At 37.7% G+C, this 25403-nt stretch overlaps 1 protein-coding gene across 1 annotated transcript in view; it reads left to right on the forward strand.

The window, feature by feature from the left end:
• LOC107082726 (proton-coupled amino acid transporter 1-like) overlaps window positions 1-20562 on the forward strand; it is a 54676-nt gene extending 34114 nt beyond the window's left edge. Inside the window, exon 12 of the mRNA XM_015371535.1 lies at window positions 17873-20562. Within this exon, the coding sequence (XP_015227021.1) occupies window positions 17873-18147 (275 nt within the window). The 3' untranslated portion in view covers window positions 18148-20562. The remainder of the gene's footprint in view (window positions 1-17872) is intronic.
• Window positions 20563-25403: the final 4841 nt, after the last annotated feature.

Raw genomic sequence — 25403 nt, forward strand, 5'->3', positions numbered from 1 at the left:
AGGCAAATAAGAATCCTGTTCTAGTGGAAGATAAGTCAGTTGAGGGGAAAAAAAAGACGTTTACGGTGCGCCTTATGGTTGTGAAAATACGGTATAAAAAAAGGTGCTGATGGCAGCAGCAAAGCTGATAGTTCTCTCCAGGTGTCACAGTCAAACAGGAACAGACCAGATGAAGCTGCTATGATGAGAAAAAACAAAGCGATCACAACATTACAGACTAAACTAACAAATGCTGCAGCATGGGAGAATAGAGCTAGAATAAAGCAGAATGATGAAGAGGGTTCTCTATGTCCTCCAGCAGTCTAAGCCTATAGCAGCGTAAGTATAGAGATAGCTCAGGATAACCTGAGCCACTCTAACTATAAGCTTATCGAAAAGGAAAGTTTTAAGCCTTGCCTTAAAAGTAGACAGGGTGTCTGCCTCACAGATTAAAACTGGTTTTAATGTTTGTTCAGGAGCCTGATAACTAAAAAATGGGCTTTCCATCATAGGAACCTCTAGTAAACCTGCAGATTGTGATCCTATCCTTCTCCCTCCCTCTGCTACAATCCTATCATGGTGAAGAACATGTGCCTTATTTTATAAATGTTCAGACAAGGCTGTGTTCTAGGTAATTATCCCATAGCAACAAACAAAACAAAAACAACAACACACACAATCCTCTTGCGTTAATGTTCGGTAGTATTGGTTAATAGCAGTGCATAACTGGCAGTTCATTTCAGTTGCAAGACTATTTGAAGTGCTGGAAAAGGGACGGAAATGTCTCAGTCAATTGCCCTTAACCACAGTTAAGCACAAATAAAGAAAAAGTAGATGGATGCCTACAAGAGTGCTTTCCATTAAAAATCAAGGATACCACACATTTAATAGCTGTTAGTGGTTGGTTAGAGTTACATGTCCATCAGTTGCCAATTTCAGGGCTAAGACACAGCTTCTACCCTAATTTGCAAATGGAGTACACCAAGCTAATGGTAGCAACAACACCTTTAATGACAATTTCAGTAAAGAGACAGGCCTTCATAGATACATACTACTTACCGTAAGCTTTTTAAGCTGAAAATACTATAAGGCAGCTATAAACCATTCAATGCTTTAGTCGGAACATAGTGGAAACTAAATATTTAGAACTTTATCAGAAGATAAGCCTTACAAACAAGCACATAGGTAAAATGGCAGCAAAAGCTCACCAATGCCTCTGACCAGAAATTAGATAAAAACAAAATTCGGAAGCACTGAGTTGAAGCCCTTGTATAGGGGGGCAACACACAAACACAGTAAACTCTAATGGCTTTACTAATGCTTTGTTCTAAGAAACCGGCTTACATTTTATGGAAATAAAAAATCAAGACATTAACTTATGCACAGCAAGTATTGCCAATACCCCTAAACAGAAAGTATTAAGTCATAATTTATGGAGCCATGAATTATGAGCCTTTTGTGGCTTAAACAGTTGACAAAGTTGACATTCAGTTAATATCATGTTCGTACATCTGTATTGTGACTGTCTTAATTAACACCTGTTGTAGGAAGGTGCCAGAAGCGAACTTCAGATGTGACACTGACTAGTTCTTTTCAGGGGCAGACTAACTGAATACAGCATAGATTTTAAAAATGCTTTATGGTCTTGTTGACAAAGTCTTCAACAATTTGGAAAGACAGCAACAGCAAAAATCACTAAAGGTCATATCTGAAAAATTAATCAGAACCCTGCATCTGAGTGTTTTCAACTTCCCTCGTCTCTAATAGAAGGCTTCTGTCCATAAACGACCCAAACTTCTGGTTCGCTTATTATGTCAAAAGACCCAGTGAGCCTGAGAATCTCTGTTTTTAACCTAAGGATCTCTTGCAGGGTAGGGAAGGTCACACATGCCCTCCAACTCTAATTGTTCCTCTTCCTGCTCCTCTCATCCTTTTCTCTCCATTCTGTGTTTTTTTTCCTTCTCATCTTTTGTCAGCACGTTTTTCTCCCTGGCTGTCGTTTACATATCGCTTCTCAGTAGGAGATTTCAGCTTTAATAGACTATTTATAATTTAAATGTTTCAGTACACAGTAACGGTGTACTCTAGCTCCCTTTACAATAATTACACAGGATGCAACAGTAGGCCCATGGTCACTTGTAAACCACTCAAGTATTTGCTCAAGTATATTTAATAATGCTACATAAAAGCTTCATAAATGCCTTATACTTAACTTGGTTGGTAAATCACTCCTTTGGCATTTTATTCAGCCAATATTTTTTTTATATTTTAGGTAGTGTCCAAGATGCAACAAAAATCCTTTGCCATCATAGACTGCCTTCAAGCAAAACTTAGATTGGAGCTCCATACCAGGAACACTGTGTTCTGCTTTAGCTTTTGCGTTTTAAGTACACAAGATAACTTTGAAGAGCAGATGCACACAGAAGTCTTCTATTTTAGTTTAAGTTTAGATTTTTCTTGTTGGGACGGAAAAAGTCTTTCAAAGCCTTTCACTGAATTCTAATGACTTCATCCACATAGTTTTTGTACCCCACAGGTCCTCTTAAAAATCAAGCAATATTTATTGTTCCCCCCAACATTGCAGGATAAAATACTTTGGAAAAGTGGTGGCCTTAGTCATTAAAGATTCTTGTACCCTTTCTAAGCCCCTCAGAAACTCAGTGGCACCAAGGCCTCTTAAAGACAGATGGGTCAGTGTGAATTTGAGCCAAGAAAAGGACAACAGTCCGTCTCTGATCCTTTTTTTGCTCGTTTGTTCTCTGCTTCGTTTGGTGGAGATAAAGTTGAGTCTGCTGGGAGGGTCTTTGCCTGCAGAGCTGAGCTCTTTTCGTCTTTATTGTCTTTGTAGTATTCTCTGAGGTCCTTACAGCCTCAAATGTATATTGTTCAAATAAGAATCAGTTTGGCTTTGTGTTGGACTTTGTTTAAGAACAGCAAAGGATTTCTGACGAAGTGTCCACTTTGTTTTGCTTAGTCTTCCGTTAACTAAACACACTGCAGGCATAAAAGATTACTGGGAGGGAAAGAGAGATGCTCACGGTTCAGAGAAGCTCTATATAGGGTAATTACAGAACAGTCCAGTAACTGTTTGAAAAGAGATTGCTGATACAAAATTCATTGAAACAGTAACTTTTACATTAACATCTTTTTTCAGATTTATTTTCCAAGATGGGTTAGAATACCTTAACTTTTATGTTCTGTGTCTCATTGATGAACATATCTTTTGCATTCTTTTTGTTTTATTTGTAGAATTTCACAAACTGTTTTCTGGTTTTTGACTTTCCAAAAGAAGTTAAAGGTTGACATCAGCAGTTCAGTCCACACAATGGCTAGGCCAACTGTCAGTAATTTATGTCAGTATTCTTTTTTTTCAGTGTATGCCACTTATCTAAATTAGTCAAATTTTGCCTTGTATTGTTTTCTGCCACAGACAGTTGAAGGATTTCTCCAGTGAAACAGAATTTATGCAACATTTACCCCTCTCCTGATTGGCTTCCACTGATAATAGGATCTAGGTATGCATGACGTAATATGTGAGCCATGAAGATCAAACTGTTTGTCTTTATAAAATCACCCAAAAAATTCTTGGTCAGTAATTTGTATTAATATTTTAGTACATTTTTTAAAATGGCATACATAAAAATATTTAAATAAGTTACTGGACAATAAAACAGACTGATTGTTTTAAATAGAAACAAAATTATGAGAAATATAAATGTAGGGGGACGCCATGTTGCAGTACTCCAAGCTGTGAAATCACTGGGGTTGTTTGATGCTTAAGCTAGCAGTTTAACACACTGGATATACTGGCGATATCTCACAACCGTAAAATACTTTAGTATGATGGAAGATAAAGATGAAACGAAATGTGACGACCTGAATCCCATTGCTTATGCTTTTGAGCCTATTTGCCGTGTGACTTGAGCCATAGTAAGAAGAGAAGAGGCAGCTTTGAAGCCGAGGTTCTGACCATCCCTGCTACCTGACAGAAAACTGGTTTAATATTCAAGATTTCCTTATTTTTCACCCAGCTATAAGCAGCACTCCAGTAGGGCGGAATTTCAGTGTCGGTACACCCCATCCAAGAAAAGATAAAACACACACACAATATAAAGACACAGGTTCGGGGGGGTCCAAGTACTTGCTGCCGTAGAAAAGGCACTGCCCTTTTAGTAAGAAAAAAAAAAAGAAAGGGATCACAATAGCTGAGGGTAGGAAAAAAAAAAATTCATATTTTATCCTTAACAGGATACAGTTTGAGATTGCAAAAAAATCTCATCGCATAGCAAAAGCCAACACAGATAATGTGACATCATCAGGAACGTGAAGGAGGACAAGAGGTGCTTGTTTTAGAAAAACTCATTTCTATAATTTTAATGATGATTATGAATTGGACCTATTATATTGATTTATATAAAAGTCTATCTTTAACAAAGATGTTATTAGGCAGCAGAGTTTTAGTTCATCATAATCTGTTGTTTCAAGTACTGTCTCAAAGCCTAGTCCTTTGTCATTAGAACTTTGCCTTGGTTTATGACTTGATTCAATGTATTGTACAGCTCTATTCCTTACAAAAACAACTTGTTTTCACTGTAGGGTAATATCACATTTGTATCCCATACTAATCCCTGCATATTTGTAAGATTTGTCATAATGTTTTTGTATGTCCTGATTTATAATCTCATGGAATCACAATACAGTAATTGAGCTTTTTTTGAGATGATGACTTTTTTGATGATTTGATGATGAGTTTAGCCTCTGTATCTCTAAATATCACGGAAATTTAACTTAATTCCTACACTTGTAAGCTTGCATGTTTGTTTTTTTTTTTTTTCCACCATAAGTCTTCCTTGGTTTTTGTGCTATTTCTTTTTCTTTGCATTAGTTTTGTATTTACTTCTAGTTATTTTATAAAAATGCCTCCAAGGCCGACTCCCTGCACGACTCAATGGTATTTGAATGACTCCAGCACATCCTTTGTGCTGGTTTCATTTATTTGGCTTCTTGCAGGTGTCACACAATAAAAGGTTCTGTTTCCAGCAGATGACATGGCAGTCTACAAAGGTCTTTTGATGACATTTTCATGTTGTACAATGAACCTCACAAAAAAGGCAGGTCATGGCACTGTGGTACTAGACTGTGCCGTTTTTGTGTATCAAAACTGCCTTTTGCTAAAACACAGACTGATTTTATGCTTAGCAGGTGTTTTTTTATTATGTTTTTTATCGTTCTATTAGTTTACATGCTGAGGTTAAAAGCTGTTATAGTAAACCTGTATGTGGTGCAGGCCATGCTTTTAAATCTTTGTGTGATTAAAATTCACACTTGTTTACTTGTCTACTTGTAAGAAGAAAACCCTAAAGCGTTTGTTTCAGTTCCCATTTTAATGCCCTCACCACTTGTTCGTGAAGCTGACCATTTTGTGCTCAAGATCTTACTTTTCCTTCTTATTTATGAAACAGAACTGCTTAGGCTGGAGCCCAGCATTTAATTCTTCTCCGGCTATTTGTCATTTATTTCAACATCATGGTTTTCAGGGCAAACTGGATGAGTTCACTTGTGAAACAGCCCTCCAAACAAGCAGCAGATATCTTTATTTATCATACGGCTCCTCGCTGAAATACAATTTACTGCAATCATTTTCAACATTTGTCATGTTTGAAGTACAGGATAATCATTTGTTCTGACTTTGTTTGTAATTGTATCTCGAAGGCTGTGCCTCTTCATGCTGGGATAGCACACATCATTTTCTCAGCTCTAGATTAAGATTCAGGTGGCTGTTCAAGGGTGAATGGCTCTGTATTTAAACTCTTAGAACATAGGTTTGTCCTTGCTTTCATCCCACCTCTGTATATTTTAATACCATTAAATTTGTAAAATGAATGATTAAAAGATACCGAAGAGAATCACCCAGCTTCTAATTAGGGTATGGACTTTTTTTTTTATTTAACAATTTTTTTATTGCTTTAATGACTAAGCCTTTCCAGTACTGCGTCCACTTGAAACACTTTTATTTTTATAAACACAATTAAATCCACATGATCAATGAAAACGCTGGATCAAAACCTGACCTGATATACACAAGCATCCAGTAGTGCAGCACTGGTGTTTGTATCAGGAAAAAGATTCCCTTCAGCAATGTTAGGTAAAAAAAATAAATAATTTTTTTTGGTATTTAAAAAAAAAAAAAAAAAAAAAGCATTTTTGATGCAAGTTAGGCTGTTGCAAAAGCTGGATCTAGCTATGAAGTAGCTCCACAGATGCATTTTATTTCATCCCCTTAAGCATCCCTCCATTGAGGCCATGAAAAGTCTGGTTTAACCTTGGATACACATTACTAAGTTCAGCACCGTTGAGCTGAACTAAGTGTCAGCTCAACGGTGCTGTTCTTCTCCCCTACTGTCTGTGTGTGAATATAAACTCCACAAGGGTTTCCAGCAGTCATGTCAATCAGGGGGGAGGGAGATTCTTTACCCCATAGATAAACGTGTTTTCATGCATGCTCAAAACAAACAGTGCTTTCCACGAGAGCGGTGATTTCCACGACTCCGCAGGGACTTCACTGCTCTGCATTTCATATTTCCCTGATTGGTTGTTGTGACACAATTTCATAGAAAAGTTAAAATTTTTTCAACTTCAGCGATCACCACTCCACTCTCTCCATACGATGCTGCTGTTTGACAACACCTCAGTTCTATCTAGTACTATGAGGTGATAGCGGGGCAGTGACCTCCTTTCACGGCTCTTAACCACCCTATCCTGTGTGGTTTACATGGGGATATTATGTATATCCACTGCCCTCGCCGCAGACACCATGTTCGTTCTGAATGCACCTTAACAATAGCTGAACTCAGCAAGGAACCACTTATGAATTTAGACTAAAACAAAAATACAGAGCTAGCGTTTACAGATGTACTCAGAAAAACATTTTGATATCTGTAGAGGCATAACGTGTGCTCTGAAGAAAATGGAATAAAAAAGGTTTTGCCATAATGACTTTTGTTTCTATGGAGTAAAAGGCAGTAAGCTTACAAGGCTGAGAACAGGATCCCAACTTTTAAACACTGTGGGGTTGAACGTTATTTAGGAATATGTTTGAGGGGCTACTCTTCTATAGCCATCATTAGCTAGCAGCTACAGGAATAGCAGGGGGAGTGGGGATTAAGATGCTACCTCTTGCAACCTCTTTCTCTCTGAGTGGATTTCTATGTTAAAAATGCTTGGACCGCTGGAGCGCTATGATGGAAAATTTCACTGGTCAAGGTATAGTTCAGTTTTTCTTGGGCTGGAAACCCCAAGATCAAAGTGTGAAACACCTCTAAAGACTGTAGAGAATGACCAAGCCAAGATCCTGTGGGACTTCCAGATACAGACGGACCCAATGGTAATGGAAAACCAACCAGACATTGTGGTGGTGGAAAAAAAGCAGAGGAAAGCCGTTGTGGTTGACATAGCAATACCAAGTGTCTGCAACATCAGGAAAAAGGAACATGAGAAACTAGAGAAATACCAGGGGCTCCGAGAAGAGCCGGAGAAAACCCTGAAGGTCAAGGCATCGGTGGTACCCGTGGTTATTGGGGCACTCGGGGCAGTGACCCCCAAACTTGTCAAGTGGTTACAGCAGATCCCTGGAAATACATCAAACATCTCAGTCCAGGAAAGTTCTAGGAACAGCAAGGATACTGCGCTGAATTCTCAAGCTCCCAGGCCATGGTAGAAGACCCGAGCTTGGAGGAAAAAAAGGGAGAGTGCCTGCGGTGGGTCAGGAAAGGTTTTGTTTTTTTTTTTTTTAGAATTTCCTTCTACTTAACAAATTTTTTACGCCACTTTGTGTTAGTCTTGCAGACGAAATTCTGATAAAATATGTTTGTTGTTATAAAAAAACATTTTGGAAAGTTCAAGACTTTTGAAAATACTCATGCAAGCCACCGTAAGTACAGGCCATTTACCAAATCTGGAAAAAAGGAAGCATGAATACATAAAAAAAATAATTTAAAGAAAATACCTCTTTAAAAAAAAGGTAGTGATGAAGTTTATAGGTTTCCATTTGCAAAATATGTCGATGTGCAACAGAAGAATAATATACAGACAGAAATAATAAGTCACTAAGCTTTTGAAAATGAGGTCCTAATTCCATATTGGGCTTGATGTGTTTCGCCAAGTACTGTGGCTTCCTGAGAGCAGCTGGCTTTTTAGGTTAACTGGTATTTCGAAACTTACTTCATGCTTAGTTAATATAAAGAAGTCTAAACAGGGAGCACAAATGCATAATTTTAAGGGTGAGACCAACTCCAGAATCATTCAAGTTTCAAAATTACTAGCTTGGAAAAATGTAGGATTACCCTGAACCTTGAGTCACCACTAAAATTTCTCTCAGTAGTAGAGTTACACTGAGCTGAGCTGTGGTCATGAACACCTTTTTTTTTTTTTTCACTTCAGCTTCTTGCAATATTTTCTACACAATGTTTAAATCAAAAACTCCAATGGCTTACATGTATTAATGGATAAATTGAATATAAAAGCATAAAGGCAGACATAAAAAAGCTCATTTTTAAGTTTTGCATTAACAACTAACTTCAGAAAAAACAAATGCAACACCCAAAATTTATATTGCTGTTTTTCTGTTACTACTTATGTCTTTTGTTAAAAACATATGCCCTGCTCATGTTTGCAGTGCTTAAGCTAAGTTGCCTTAAAGATATGTTGTATCTCTTATAGGAATTAATGCTAAAATATTTTTTAATTACAACTAAATTGAGTCTTCATGAGAGCGGGGACCGATGATAGCCCCTGCAGCAGAATACCACCTACTGAGTAAATGAATCCTCGCTTACTCTGATCGAACTATTTCTGTTTCCCTGTATTCCTGTAATTTCAAACAACCACCAGCCAGAGTAAATTAAATTGGCAGCTTTAATTTGATAACCGAAACTGTGGATCCTGTTTCCACTGTCCTGCTGTTTCAATTACTCCTAGAGCCAACCTCACAGGCTGAAATATTATTTTTAATTTTGAAAGAAACTGTTCTCTACAGATATTAGAAATCCTCTTCGCCCTTCTACAAAAGTTTATAATTACGGTGGAAGAAAATGTTTGCCCCCATCTCCTGGATTCTTCTTGGAGTGTACATCCGTGTTTTGTATTTGTTACATTTTAGAGGGGGTTGGGGTTGAGTTGTATATTAAATGTGACTAAAAACATTGAATGTTTCTGTCATCCAAATATTCCTGCTATAGAAAATGGTGGGGGAAACATGAGCATTTAAATCCTAGGTTACCACCTACAGTTTTAGGGGGTATCTTTGCAAATGTTTTTGAAGTATATTGGAATATTAAATCAGAGTTCTCTCCAGCAGACTACCACCTCCTGAAAAAAGCTCTTGAGCTTTGGGTCCCTTGTACATCACAATCCGTGAAAAATGTGCTTTATTGTTCTGTTAACACATCGATATGACATAAGAACGTGTTGATTTCAACTTTGTGCACAACAAGCTTGTAGAAACACTAAATTGGTGCAATTACCCTGCCGTGCCAGTAGTCAGCCGTATTTGGTCGAAAACTCAAAAACACACATTTAAAAAAAGACTACCCTCAGAAAAAGGACCTGCCTCCAAATGAATTTCCTGAATGAGGAAGACTCAGATTGTTTTAGATGAAAATATGAAAGGGTTTAACTGTTTAAGGTTTTAATGAAACAATGTTGTGCACAAGCTTATATGATTTAATACAAACATTTTGGTCATAGTCTCAATATTTCAACCAATAAAACCCCACCGCAGTACGGGTCTCTGAAGACAAGCCTGAGATGTCTGACCGATAACAATTTGGTTGTGTTGCCACAAATTAAAAAGCCTTCTTTCACAAGCTATTTGCATGTCCCTGATAGTTACTTTGCAGAGCAGTATTATGCTACAAATCTATCACCATGATCCTTCCAAATCTCCCTGCAGATCCAACGGCCACAGCCTGAAGCCACTAAGACAATATCCCTGTTTACATTGAAATTCTCAGGATATAAAATTCCTAAAAACTCCGTCAGCCTGCTATTCACATTATTCTGAATGGTCAACATATATTTTAATCAGCCTAAGGAAAACTGCACTACAACTGGACTACCGTCCAGAAGCTTGTAGTAAGAAAAAAAAAAACAGTTGGTTTAACTTTTTACTAGGGCCATATAAATTTTAAGCTTTTCTTTTTTTGGTTATTGTTTTAATTGTTAGATAATAATTTCTAACCAGCCTTAGACTTATGCAGTAGATTACGTACAATATTAAGTTGCTCTTGATCATTAGAAAAATAAAAAAAAAGGAAATGTTATTTCAGATTTAAAATTTTATCAGTTTCCAGCCAAAGTTATTGTTTTATATCTGCATGATCCATTTACACTAACTTAAAAACTAATAAACACATTTTTAGGTACATTTAAAAACGGATATATATTACCGAAGCATAAAATGTCTTAAGTCAAAATTGTATTTCTTCAATCCGCATTGCTCGTCAGTCCGTATTTACGTGGTTTAATGCCTTGACTTTTTGGTTATAAGCAAATATTTACATTAAGTCATAGTTGTAGCTGGTGGAGTAGACAATAGCAGGATCTCCAGAAATATCTCCAGGAGCTGGGACACTATATCTATACTGTGGACTACTGTGGTCTGATCTCACATATAATGTGAATAAAAGGGTCACATTTCCGTTTATTTAGGTTTACCTGGAGAGCCAGGCTTATGAGAATCCATAATATCTTTAATGTACAAAGAGAAGTGAAAGTGCTCTTTTTGATCATAGGCTACTCCACCTAAATATTTTCTTGCTGATCACCTTTTAGCTAGTATTACATTAAGACAGCAAAAAAAAATTATATTCCGGTACTTGAAGTTTGCTGCCACCCAGTTAGCTTTGCTAGTCTTGCAGTGAGACTAGCCCATCTGCTGAGCTTTGCCACTCATTTTTAAAGATAATTGAAATGTAGGCTCAATGTCTTGATTGACGGACTATGTTCAGGTGTTTTTAAGCAAGAAAGTACAACTTAAAACTTCATTGTGCACTTTTTTTGACAATTAAAAGGTATAAAGACTTTACTGCCAGTTCTTGTAGCACTGCAGGATATCTTTCTAAACACAACCCCAGTCCATTAAAAATCTGAAAATTTCTTCCTCAGGTAAAAGTTCTACCTCAGGTATAGCACCGAATCCCTGGGAAAAAGAAATGATTTTGAAAAATGTGTATCAAATTAACCAGCGCTCTCCCCCATCCTCCTCCATGACTGAGGTACCCTGAGCATGGTACCGTCCCGCCACACTGCTCCCTTGGGGCGCCATTTGAGGGCTGCCCCCTTGCACGGGTGAGGCATAAATGCAATTTCATTGTGTGCAGTGTTCACTTGTGTGTGCTGTGTCACAATGACAATGGGAGTTGGAGTTTCCCAAAGGGCTTTCACATTTCACAAATACTATCCAGGCTTTAAAAATACTGGAAAAGGTCTTAATGTCAAAATTCAACTTCACCCTTAACACCCTAGTGCATTGGACTATGGATATTACATCTGCATTCCCCCAAGTCCAATATCTTGGTTGTGAGGCTCACACATCAATAAACCACCATGACTTTGTTGCTGACATTCTGCACATACGCAGACCCTCCACGCCCTATCATGCCTAAAATGTAGTCCAATGCATTCCCAACACTATGATAAACTACAATTACTACAATTCAGTCAGTTATGTCAGTTTTGTCATTGTAGAAAACAAAACTGAAAACCCAGCATTTCAAAAAGTGAAATCCAAACGGTTTGCTAACAAATGTTTTATGTAAATTCCAGGAAAACAATTGAAACCACCTCTGACTTCCTTCCAGATGCTGACAGATGTTTTGTAAAAAGTTTTTACAATTGTTCATGTTGATGATATATTCTTATCATTGTGATAGCTTAAAAAAATGTGTGCAAATGGAGAAATTTCCCCTAAAGCAACAGTGTTTAATCCAGTGCGTCTCTGGAGAAGTGTATTGCTACCTTTGTCAGCTCATCTTGGTGAAAAGAAATAGTGACTGCTGACTAAATGCATTGATGAAGGATGTGGGAATGCGAACGGTGAGACAGACGTTATATTGTTACTAAAACTGAGGAATGGAAATGGGGATGAAAAGAGCTGATTCCCTTGGTGGAGTTGAATCTGATGCCAAGTAAATGATCATGAAAGTTCACGCTGAAGTGTTTGCTCTGCAAGCACTAAAGGATTTTAGAGAAGTTGTGTATCAGGATTTTAGTGTTTTTGTAAAATGTTTTTTTTTTTTTTTTTAAGCTTTATTTAACACCTTTAGTAATGGAAACATTCCTGAATCCTGATTGGAGCTCATTATTGTTGACAACAAGTGGGAGGAAAACGCAAACCCCAACATATGACAACTCTGAACCTACTTTATAATTACCATGCCGTGATTCAGATCAACACAGCTGTAAAATGCAGCACTAGAATAACACATCTTTTGGTTGCCAGCAGCAAAGACTTCAGTATGGCATTAAAGGATTAATGTAAGACGAAAAAACAAAACAAAAAAACTCCAGTAATTTGCATCCGGTAAAGGCCTTTTCCACCAAACCAGTTCATGTGCTTAACTGTTACCAATATTTCGAACCTTTGTGTTACCACTAAAACTTTTGGTAGTTCTAAAAATAATCATCTTCTCCCACTGATTATTTTATCCACAATGCATAAATATTATTTAGTACTGTATGTTTTTTTTTTTTTTTTTNTTTTTTTTTTTTTTTTATACCTGTTGGTAGAGTAAATAAATCTATCTCTGACTGCTTAGCTACTGCTGTGCATGAGACATTAGACGATTCGAACTTTGAAGCCTTGGCAAGCACCATTCATTGTTTAAGGTGGCGTTAATAAATTAATACAGTGCTAATGGGCCATCTATTTGCAAGGAAATAGAGGAATATATGTAATTCATGTATTTTTTACTTTCTTGCTCAAAAATTTCATGAGCTCCTAAAAAAACAACAGTTTACTGAAGAACAGAATGACCAAGTCTTTAACAAAAAAAGGTCGTATGCATAGATGCTTATGCAGTTACTCGGAGTAAGCTCTCAAGTCCCAATTTAACTTTTGCCCCGTCTATAAGCACCATTACCTCTAAATTTAGGTAATCAATCAATTTTTGTAAATAAAATTGTAATTTCAAACTTCGAACCTGTGTAGTAAAACTGTCTTATTTTACTGATTTATTTTTAATACAAATTTAGACCGCAAATGATTATGGCATACAATACAGCCTTTACAAAAATATATATTAGAACTATTTTAAGGTATACATATCCACAGTGGCTTTATATCCCACACTAAAACCATTTCAGTTGATGACATCACTACTCATGCGTTTCATCAGGAAAAATGTCACCTGTCAAATTAACGGCCAGTGGGAGTTCTAGAAGTATCAGAATTCTGGGAGTCCTAGTGTTAAATAATTTACTCTCACTATACACAGGTTTGTTGAAGAACAACAGTATCTTCAAGAACAAGGCACCAACCACACCAGTCAGGGTAAAGGTATAGAGCAGGTTAAAGCAGGGTTAGGTTATAGACTACTACGCTATTTAATCCCTTATCCCACTAAGACTTAATGGTTCACCTAAATATACAGACTGGGAAAGGAGAGCATGGGCCAGAAAAGCACACCAGAGACCCATTGTAACTCAAGCGTAGCTGCAGACATCCACAGCTATAAACAGGAAAACAAGTCAACAAGAATCACATTTAAGCTGGTCACAAATGTGGCTTTACTAAAATAGTGGTAATAAGAAGAAAGTCTTTGAAAGAAAGGCACAAAGTCAATTTTACACCAACTATGTCAAGGATAGATCAAACACATGGATTGTACTCTATTCAGATCTGATAAAAAAAAAAAAACTTTTTCACCTACGGCAAATGTAATACTGCACCTTAAAAATATAGCAAAAACACCCCAAAGACAGTGTTTAGAATGTGTAAGAAAGTCCAAAAATGTTGGCCAGTTTTTGGAATGGATAAATTCATCAGGCAGTTTCTGAAGGTCAGTTAAACAGTTAATGTCAACAGGCGTAGCGGATGCCTCATAAACACATTGAAGATTAGTACCATCACTTTTTAGGTTTGGTCACTTAGGTTTACATTTTGCACAATCAAGCAACCTACACTAGCAACCTGTTATAACTAAACCAGTTTGGTCAGTCTAGAGGACAATGGGCCTTATTTCTATAACTTAAAATGCTGTCTGTTGGTCCAACTTTGAAAAGCTTTGGCCTTCTTCAATGGCATTTATGCTGCTGCTGAGTATCAGCATAAATGCATAGAGCACACTCTCCCATGGTGCAGAGCACACCCTCGCTGGGCTAATTAATGTTAGTTTATGCAGGTACCAACTGCTCATTTAAAAGATGTAAGCCTTCTGGGTAGACTGAGCTCAGGTCTATGTTTAATAATGTTCCATTCACTTTGCAGCAGATCAGCACACTCTGGGAGAACTCTATGAAAATCTGCGCAGGCCTTTAAGAGCTAAAGGCAGCTCTGCTCATATTTGGGTGGTGGCTTCTGGTGGCGAGGTGAAGAGATTAAGACTGCCTCCAGTATACGCTGACTGTCTGTGGAAATAAGAAAGCTAAGAGCCTCCCTCCCAACCTCTAATCCAACCTCAGAGCATCCCTTCTGCCAGCCGTGGCTTCATAGCTTTGGGGGTAATTGAGTCCGTTTAGCGGAGGAGCTGTCTCTTTCTCCCTCTGTGTTTTTAAAAACCTCTAGGCCTGGTTCTGAAACCTCCTGCTGACAGTCTAAAAGCGGCCTGCTCTCTCCCTCTGAGTCTGTCCTTTATATCCTCTTCCTTGCTGCTTAATTGAACTGGCCAGGCCAGTTTGTTGATGCTGACGGGTGGAAAGAAAAAAACCCACAGACCTCAGAATCTAACATTCTTTTTTAGCAAAGTATCCAAGATGGAGAGAATTGAGAAATATTAACATTTTTAAGTACTTTTTTAATGGTTTAAAGGAAATAAATAAGGCTATTTGTTGAGGTTTTTAGGCTAGGAGGTTCTACTTGAAAACAAAAAGTAAGGTAACAGGACTGAAACGTAAAACCTGTGTGGAGTAAAGAAAAGAGGAAAGAGGAGCCATAAAATGCTTTTTAACATCTATTTATGTCTGCTCAGATTGTGTGTCATATTACAGGATTTGAGACAAATGATTTAAATGCATGGCCATGTGGAAAGAAAGGCTTCTTTAAGTGCAGTAATTGCCTTCACGTACTCGGATCACGTATTTCGCGTGCAAGCTTTTCCCAAGGAAAGGCCACTTTCTGTAAGATCTAAGAGCATGCAGCCAAATGAATGCGCTTACAGTAGTTCTTTAACACTTTGAAGGCGCCTGATGATCCGCTTGCTGCCTCTCCCCCAGGAGACAGGAGCTAGCCTTTTAGAAGAGGCCCTGTGCTTTATTTGCTGTGAGAGGGTCAGTATATTCTCTAAGTAAGTTGGCTCTCCCCTCTGTACTCCATCACAACCTCATTTGATGCTTTAAATCTGGGTTAAAGAGCAGCGTTGGACTGTGTATCCTGAGTAGTTATCGCTTTTCTCCACACAAACATGCAACTCTGTGTAGATTATCAGCTGCATGAAAGTTTAACCTTGCTTCTGTCTTTCAGGATAATTTAATGGACTTAATATGCAGTGGCGAGCATTTGATTATGGTTGAAAGAGGCTTTTATGTGCCTGATTTTCTGAAAGAACAAGAACACCTGTTCTGGCCGTGCCTTCTTACTCACCACAGAGGAAATACTAACAGTCTCTGCAGCTCAGTAAGCAGTAAGACGTCTGTTTTCCACGTGTGAATCGTTTGCTCGTGTCCAGAATGGAACCAAAACGCACGTCTGCCGTGATTAATGACATTTTACGTCAGGAGAGGTGTTTGTGTATTTGTGCCTATGGCAACCACGCGAGGGGAGTCTGGTCATGGTGATTTTAGCAGCATGGTCACCACTCTGGCCGACAAACGAAAAATTATTTTCACAACCACAGTTTCCTGTTCACCCAGTGGAAGTCCTTCCTCCCTAACAAATTTTTAATTTTCTTCTCTTTCTCTCCTTCATTTCTCATTTGTTTGACCTAATAAATCTACCTTTTTAATTTGAGTTCACCTCATCCATCATCCTCCTTACAGATTGTGTTTCTGGTTTCTAAGCCTCCATTCTGTGGCAGAAACATAAGAATTAGTCACTCGCACATTGAATGCAATTTATTATCTTGATCTTCAGCTACATGTGATCATCTTCAGTAAAATAGGAGTTGGGGAAAAAAACTATGGCTGTAATATTGCATTCCTTGAAAAGCAAATATACAAAAAAAATAAGGTTTCCATACTTTTATGTGCTGTAGAGAAAATGCAGGATCTACTCTTTAAGGCTGACAGGGACATAGGTGAAATACTTGAAGCGGACATAAAAAAAAAATTCCACCGATATTGATGCCGTGTTTGCTGAGGGGAAGTTGCCATTGTGGAACTTTGATTCTGACATAAGTTTTGTCAAACGCCATCTCTCTTCGGGGCTCTGTCAAATGTGTGGCTTTTTGGACAAACAGTGTGAGCGGTTAGATTGCATCAGAGGCTCTGAGTGTACCGTGAGTGTAACGATTGATGATATCGTTCAGTGTATGCCCGGCCCAACTGGTTCTCCAGTGGGTGTGTCAGCAACTTCTGATGATGGTAGACCATGATAACTGACCAATCTCTCCCAAATTCCCAAATCTATACTAAGACTGTGTCGTCTTTGAGTTACTCAGGTTCACCTTGAAAAAGTTTATGAACCCATTATCTGCAAGGAGAAACGTTGTGTTTGCCTGTAATGTGACCTAGATGGAAAGCTAGGATGGGAGAATAGGCTTGCTAATTTCTGACCTCATAATTTGTATTTAGTCAGAAACCTACCCATTTTTTTCTGATTTTGTTTAAAGAGCCTTTTAATTACTGTATTCAAAGAAAATGTGGAAATGATGTTGAACCTCGTCTACAAACAGCGAAGAGCTACCTTATAGTAATACGTTTATAGAACTCTCTACAGAATAGTTTTTTTCATTCTTTCTGAGGGTATTTTTTTTAATGTAATGTAAATGTAAACCCTTTATTGTCCCACAATGGGGAAATTCATGCTCTACATTTACCCCAACCCCTTGGGGAGCAATGGGCTACCACCGTTGGTGCTGGGGGAGCAGTGTGGAAGGTGTTGCTCAGGGACCCAGATTAGTAGTCCATGGTAGGACTACTAATCTGGGACTTGAACTCAGAACCTCTGGGACCCAAGCGCAATGCTCTAACTTTTCAAATATTTTCTTTGAACTTTTTACAAATTATTTTCAGTTCATTTCCAGAATCATGTTTTACCTCTGACCAATCACTTAAGGCAGACAAATGACTCGGATCTCAAAAGGATACATCAGTGTTAAGTCAGTGTAGGACTTTTAAACCAAAGAACCAGTTAAAAACTGTGTCTTGTAACAACAAGCATACCTCTTTCACAAACGGTTTATTAACCCCTCTTTAAGGTGACTCTATTGTTTTTTTTTTTGTTTTTTTTTTATATATATCATTCATCGAGCTACATTTGGAGGATGGACCTTAGCTGGGTCAATATTAAGCATATTTGAGGCATTGATAGTGTCAATTGGATCGACTCTATTGTACAGATGTAGTATTAAGCTTTAAAGGAAATGGCAGGTGTTTAAAAACAATTATAGCTGAGTAAAAGTACAGAGGTTTAGAAGCTACAGATTTTTCTGAAGGCCTTTTGAACTGTTTAAGTTCAGATTAATCTCTAGTTTGCTTTAAATCTTAGATCTAACACATTTCTTCCCTCTCTGCTCTTCAGGTCTTCTCGCCATCCTGATACCTGAGCTGGATCTCGTCATTTCATTGGTTGGCTCTTTCAGCAGCAGTTTCCTTGCTCTCATCTTCCCGCCTATCCTGGAGATACTAGCCTTTCGAACAGAGGGTCTATCACCACTGAAAACTACGAAGAACGTGATCATCAGTGTGGTGGGGATTGTGGGCTTCATATTAGGAACGTACGTTGCCATTGTGGAAATCGTTGCTCGAAATACTAGCAAACATCAAGAGACATTCAACACCTACATGGTGCAGTGAAATAGACTGTTGGGCCATTTTGGGCCCCTTTAAACCCATGTAGGGAACATTTTTATTCTGTTTTTATTTGCTGCTGTTGTAAACATATTTTAATGTAATTATGTCACTAATGTGTGAAAGGGTAACATTAAATGAATAACCGCCATTAGTGAAATCCAAAAACCTATTGTAAATACCTTCATGTTGAAGATGACTTCCTGATTTTAAGAGATTAGAGATGTTTTAGAGGTAATTAATCTTATTTAAAGGGTGATATTGATGTAAAATTCAAGTCAACAGATAAAACTACCTCAATAATTGCTTTTGGTTTTAACTCCCAGATAATGAGCAGATTAACAATTGGTTTGGTTGTTTTTTTACTCACCCAAAAAGCTTAAAGTTTACAGCTTTGATGGTTTTAATTACCTTCTGACATCTAAACAGAAATTAATTATTGATAAGAGAAAAATGCACTTTGATTTATGCCTTACTGATTCAAACTCTGCACTACTTTCACAGTTTTTGGTGACAAGTTCATTAGAGTTGAAATTGAGGGTTTTTGTGCTGAACCCTTAAATATTTCAGGAAAAACTTGTGCTTTTTATCATCAGTTATCAAATCCATAGTTGTATCTCTAGTCACCAGTTTAAAACATTAAACACATTATGTTAAACTAATAACAGCTGGCCGTACAAAAGCTCTAACATACTATTTTATCCCACAATTTAAAAAAAATACAAATCCAGAGACTCTTTGCTCAGTGGTAGAAGGGGTGTAAAAACTGTTTCAATATTAGTGAAAGTAGATTAAATTTTCTGCCCTCTTTTGAGCTAAATTTACATTATGCGGAATTTCAATGTGTCTCAGTCCGAATAGGAGTTTTTGAATAGCTTTTACAGCTGCACAATTACAGATTTAATGCAGCTTAGGCTTTACCCTTTTGAACTATTCAGAATTCTATTTTGCATTTTATTATTATTTTTTTTATGTCAACACCTTCACTTCCACATGTATGTCTTATGATTTGGGTAATCTGCATTCACACAGTTTGCTTATTGGGCATTTTTTCACAAAAATCATTTGATTCAACAGAAAAAAAAAGCCCTCTAATCATAAGCTTGATTTATTGCTCTGGTTTTTCAAAGTGAGTGATGTTCCTAGTGACTGTTAATTGATCCCACGGCCAAAGACAACCTGCGACGTAAATCAAGCAGTAATGTTTTCTGGGATAATCATGCAGTGTGACTCCAGCTGCAGACGTCTGATTATTGTCACCCTGACATGAGCGCTTCTGTATCAAACTCGTTTCCTGCTTCCTTCTTTCCTCTTTTCAGAACGATTTTATAATCAGTTCAATAACAGCTGTAACGTGTTGTTATTTTATTGATGGACTAATATCTCACGTTTGTGTGGCAGAAGCCCTGTTGTCCTCTCTTTAAAGTTTCTTCAAATATGCTGTAGCCTAGCTGGAAACAAATCGCTATTTTGACAAACCACCTGACATGTTTGACCTTGTCACATCAGCTTTACTTCCTTTCTTTAGTTTTCAAATATTAGTGGTGATTCATTGGATAAAAAAGGAATGTATCCCAGCCAAATAATGTCATTAAAAAGGCTATTAGTGAATTTTAATATAAAATCAACCAAGATTTCTGTCTGACAAGAGATTGTAAATCCTTCCATGCAGCTTTAAAAGTCTGACCAGAAATTCCAGCGAGGATTTGATAAGATTCAAGATAAAAAGCACAATGACCTAAAACTATAAAACACAACTAGACATTAGTCCAAACTGTTTTAGACTAAGGAGACATGGTTCTAAATTAAACATGAGCTCTTCTGTGTCTTCAAAATCTTTTTCTTTTTTTTTTCTTTTTTTATTGTGTTTTTATGTTTTTACTAACAGTCTTACTGTTTAATGATATTTTTTTTTTACCTGTACCTAACTCTACTGGTTGGTTCAACCACAGACAGTCTGTCCATTCAAAGATGATTCATCTGCAGTGTTGATCAGATCAAATGTAACATGTACTGTAAGTTCACTGTAAAGCTTCTGCACTGTAGTGCATCTCTAGTGTTTATGTGGCAGTATCAAACAGATCAATTTACAGCATTTAATAAAAAACCTTTTAGAAATTATAAAAAAAAATATATCCAAAAGCCTTATATGTATTAAAAACTTAGGGTTTTTTTTTTTTTTTTCTGTCCATGTGGAGTTATACTCATTAGTTGCACATGTCATGTTGGGCTCAGTAATCATTAGAAAATTCATCATTTAGGTTTGCAGAAAATTATGTCAGTTGAAAATATAAATCTACATCTTCCTGACAAGCTGCAGACTCTTTAACAGAGCGCATTTTCAGAGTTTTGTGCTGAACACTTAAACAGGTTGAAAACACGTTTTTACTTCAGCACTCTGTAATTTCTTCATTCCTTCCTGAAAATAAACAACCGTGACTACATCCCTGAGCTTCATCTTTTGTGTCTGTCAGATTTGTGTGCAATTCATGAATTAAAAGGTTTGTCTCTGGTTTAAACAGCCAGACTTCTCCATGCATTGCATTACAGGTGATATATTTGCTCATTTAATGTGACTTACATCTCTATTATGTGAAAAATAATCTATGCACCTTAAATTATCGATTGTTACGCATTTCATGGCTGGCAAATATACAGTTAACTACATGGTGTCATTGATTTCAGCTTAGCGGGAATATAAAATCATGGTTTGAAGCAAAAGATGCAACTAGAAAGTTCCCAGAATGATGACAGACACTGAAATCCCAACTCTGGCCTCAGTGCATTTAACAGCGACCTTTCAAAAGTAATATAGGAATATAAAGTTTATAGCTACAACTTAAGTGTATAAAAATCTATTGATTTCACGGAGGAGCAGTAGTTTGGAGATGTAACTAATTGGCACCCTTACTGGGGATTTAAAATGTATTTTTCATAGACCCACAATGCCTCTAATTCACCACAGGGATGAAGGAACATTGTTAAAAAAATAAATAAAAAATCTCAGTTTTTTTTCTACCTCAGTATAATGAATCCTGAAAGCTTTGTCAGCTAGAGAAAAACCAATATACCTTCAGTCCAGTAGGGGGTGGTAAAAGAAACTCACCACTGCATTACCTAGTTACTTACTGTACTTTACTTACTTTTTACATATAGATTAATTTTTATTGTATTTAGGCAGTAAAATAATTCCTTCCAAGCTACAATGAATCAATAAGGAATAAAGATGTATTTTATCAACCTTTATCTAGCTGGAGCTGTTGCTTTAAAACTTCATAATCAATTTATAATAATATCCAAATTATTAACTCAGTTATTTTTCTTTTATCATAATAAATTAAATCTCCCATCTGACAAAATTGTATGTATATATGGAATTCATTCCTTGGCTATCTAATGTATAGATATTAGAAATTATAAGTAGATGTTGGAGACGGTGAAGTCAAAGGTGTCATGACTTAATCAAGGAGAGTATTCAGTTAGTTCTATTATTCCACCAAAACATGTTAGCCATTTTTTATTCTAGTGAGTTTAAACATTTTTAAAAAACTGTATTGTTAAGAATATTAGATGTTATTTTCTGGCACTACCAAATAAACACTTTATATCTATTTTTCAAACACTACAAATGGATGAAAGCCAGCAAGAAAACCCAGAGTGCCTGACTGGTTTGGAGGCAGCTTAACTAACCTAACACGATTTTTGGGATTTGGCTGGCACCAGTCAGCGGAGGGAGAGCAGGACGGGGGGAATGGGCTCCTCACTTAGCGGAGACTTGAGATGTTCTTGGGAGAGGGAGCAGTTCAGACCCCAACCTGGACAAAATAATAAATAAAAAAAACACAGTCGCAATCATGCCTTCCCACCCTATTGCCCACACTCACAACACTTGGACTTGGAATTCCCTTCGGTACCTCTTTGGATCTCTGATCTTCTGGCCTGGACTTCTGCTTCCTCATCAACACCGACGTCAGATTCTCCTTCCAGATACTTCTGCTCTTCTTCATTCGCTGGCTTCTGCTCGTCTGTCTGCTCTGCAGGACCTTTGGCTTCTACTCCTGGAACTCTCTGGGCCGCTTATGCAGCATGCTGTGGAAAATCATCCAGCTGGATTCCACTCCTTCCTCTGGACTCTGACTGAACTTAAAAACCAGAGATTCCAGTCATCTAGTCCAGGCTGACAATCCACAGATCCCTACGCAGTTAATAAACCCTTTTTATAAATCACTTCAGTCTGTCTGCCTAAATTCTGGGTCCAACGCTCTAAGTCCTGACAGTCTTTATTCAGAGTCATTTTTATAGACTAATTTTATCCCCTGATAGCATTAATTAAGCTAAAAAAATGTTAATTCAATGTTTTCTCCTTATTAAATACCTGACTAATGAAGCAAAATAAACGTACAGGCCACTCTGTTTAGTACACCTGCTTAGTTTCTGCTTGTTGACGCAAATGGTAAACCAGCAATCCAATCACACAGCAGAAACTCAGTGAATTTAGACATGTAGACATGGTTCAGATGTCTTGCTGAAGTTCAGAGTATTGACATAGAAAATAAAGTCAATTCAAATGAATTTTAATGTTGCAGGGGGTCAGATGTTGTGGCAGAACTACAACCAAGTAATGACAGCAACATTTTCAGGACCCTTGCATAAAATCCTGGGCCCTATGTAAACTAAATTATAATAATTAATCCCTTCTAACAATGAATGTCCAGCTTTTTAAATGTTCCCAATGATGTTTTAATCATTATCTTTAGGGCTAAGCTCCAGGTGTTTCAGATATACACGGCTCCTCGTCATTGGCCAATTTTTCACCTGCCTTCACTGTCATGATCTTGGCACTGATGAATGACTTAATTACTCATTCCATTCACCTGCCTAACTCTGCACGGTTTCTAATCACTTCTCATCTCACCCACGTGCTCCTGCCTCTATTTTACATGCTTGCATCAAGTCATCAGGGCCAGATTATTTTTGTTCTCTCTAGTCAGTGGTTAGAGTGTTTTTAGCATACCTAAGTGCCTACCTGATCCTGACCTCTTCTGCATCTCAACCACCTAGCCTACCTGTTGTCATTTGAATGGTTTGCTTGAACTGTCTTTGGACTCCTGGATCTCTGAGCCTGCCTGTTCCTTTTCTGATCTGTTTGCCTGACCTGGCTTTGGACTCCTGCATGTTCTCCGGGGCTGCAGCATCTGGTACACTCTGGGCAGTGCCCGCTGCATCTTGTTGGCAGCCAACCCTTTGGATCATACCTTTTTCTTTGGCTATTGACTGAACTTTTAAGCCCGGTTAGTGACCCACGTACGTGATCACTTACCTGTGTTTTCTTCTGTCTAGAGTTTCCTGCTCAGAAGCCCTAGCCGCTGCTACTGCAGATCCGCAGCTTGTCATTTTAATAAATGCTTTTTAAATAATCCCACTGTCTGTCTTGCATTGAATAATGTGTCCTCATCCTGAGTATTGAACTTCACAGATGTTTTCAACCAATTCAGTTAAGAACCCAAATAGTAATACATCTTCTATCAGAAGAAACATCCAGGTAAAGATCACTCTAAATTTGAATCTCCCAGAAGAAAGAATACATTTTTGACTTGACTGTACAAACCATATCAGCTGAAATCTTGCTTAATAAGTCAATATTTCTTATCTATCCATCAGTGGTATAGGACATAGGTAAAATTATGATCTTTGATAACCTCTATTTCAAGAAAACATCAAGAGGATGTATGATACTTTAATAGTCAAATACACAGGTCATTCTTAATTTTTACTAGTTAAAAAGAAATGGAATAATTCAGCGTATATGAGCTCTGCAACTGATGTGTCTGCCTCTGAAGGTCATGCTATTCATGATGTGATGCTTTAATGAAATATTCCTAAAAGCTCAGTATCTATCTTGTGTCATACCTGCTCTCTTACGTGTAATCTAAAATGAATTTAAAAAGTAGTAGTTCATAATAAAAAGCTACCAGAAAGGTTGTCCTTTATAAATGTCTACGTCTACTTTAAAGGAATCAATATTGTTAAAATAATGTGAAGGAAATAGACAGGGGAGTCATATTCCACAGTTAAGACTGTTTGAAAGCAGTGATTCACATAAGCTTTGAAATAGGACAGAGGAAGTCTCTGGTTGTCTAATCTGAGGTGTTGATGTCTGGGGCTTAAAGAAGTTGGACGTGTAATAAGGAGGCTGACCTTAGAAAGCCTTCTTTCTCCAGCCTGATACTCATCTGGCTGTTGAATCTATTTGTGACTTCAGAATTGACTGAGTGCAAATGTGCAAGTCCCTGACAGTTCCTTAGTCTAGTTCTTGGAGGTGTTTATGACTTCAATACCTAGTGCATCACTGCACACTTTTTGGGGTCTGAGTGTCTTATTTAAATGCAAAGTCTGGCTGATAGTATCAAGCATGATCAAGAGGTCTTGCTTTGTGTCCTGGCATCAAACCCTGGAATTCAAAAATAGGAGCTTTTGCTGCTGGAAGCTAGAGCTTCCACCAATCAGAGCAGCTCAGTTTATGAGGTAAATTATTTCATCAATAGACAGAGAAGACATGCAGGACAAATTCATTGTGTGTCCTCCTTTTATCATCTACAACAGGGCCTTCTGTCCTACATGTTTAAGCCATTTTCCTGCCTCCACACACCTGATCTGAATAGAAAGGTTATAAAAAGGATTTTGAAGCATTTGATTGCTGCCGAGGAGGTAATGCCATCATTTGAATCAGATGTGCTTGAGGAGAAACACATCTAAAACATGAAAGACAGTGGGCCATGAGGACCAAGGATAAGAAACCCTGATCTACGATATAACCAGCTTGAGAGACTGGAGTAAAAAGGATCTATTCTGGAGGAAGATTAGCAAAGAAACAGGGAAGTCTGGTAAATTGGCAAAAGTTTGACCAAAGTAAAGAGAAAAATCCCCCCATCTTTTAGCTCTAACTCGATCCATTATTATGTTCAGCCATTGCTTATTTCTTACTGACAGATCCTGTAGTTATTCAGAGGAAGTGTGAAGAAAGATGTGAAAGAGTTTGAGGGACACCAAGAGGCATTGGAAGGAGAAGGGGAGAAAAGGGAGTGATACAGCAGCAGGGACAGGGCAGAGATGGAAGTACCTGGTGGTTCTTTCCTTCCAAGAACCCCTAGTGACTCTACGAGTGACCTCCAGTTACATGGAATGAAGGGTCAGGAGGGACAGACTGCTGGGTACAACCACCCAGAATAGCCAGAGGAAGCAGCAGCAGGGCTATCATGTAC

The sequence above is a fragment of the Cyprinodon variegatus genome, unplaced genomic scaffold (assembly GCF_000732505.1).
Source record: "Cyprinodon variegatus isolate N-32 unplaced genomic scaffold, C_variegatus-1.0 Scaffold59, whole genome shotgun sequence".
Classification (NCBI taxonomy): Eukaryota; Metazoa; Chordata; class Actinopteri; order Cyprinodontiformes; family Cyprinodontidae; genus Cyprinodon; species Cyprinodon variegatus.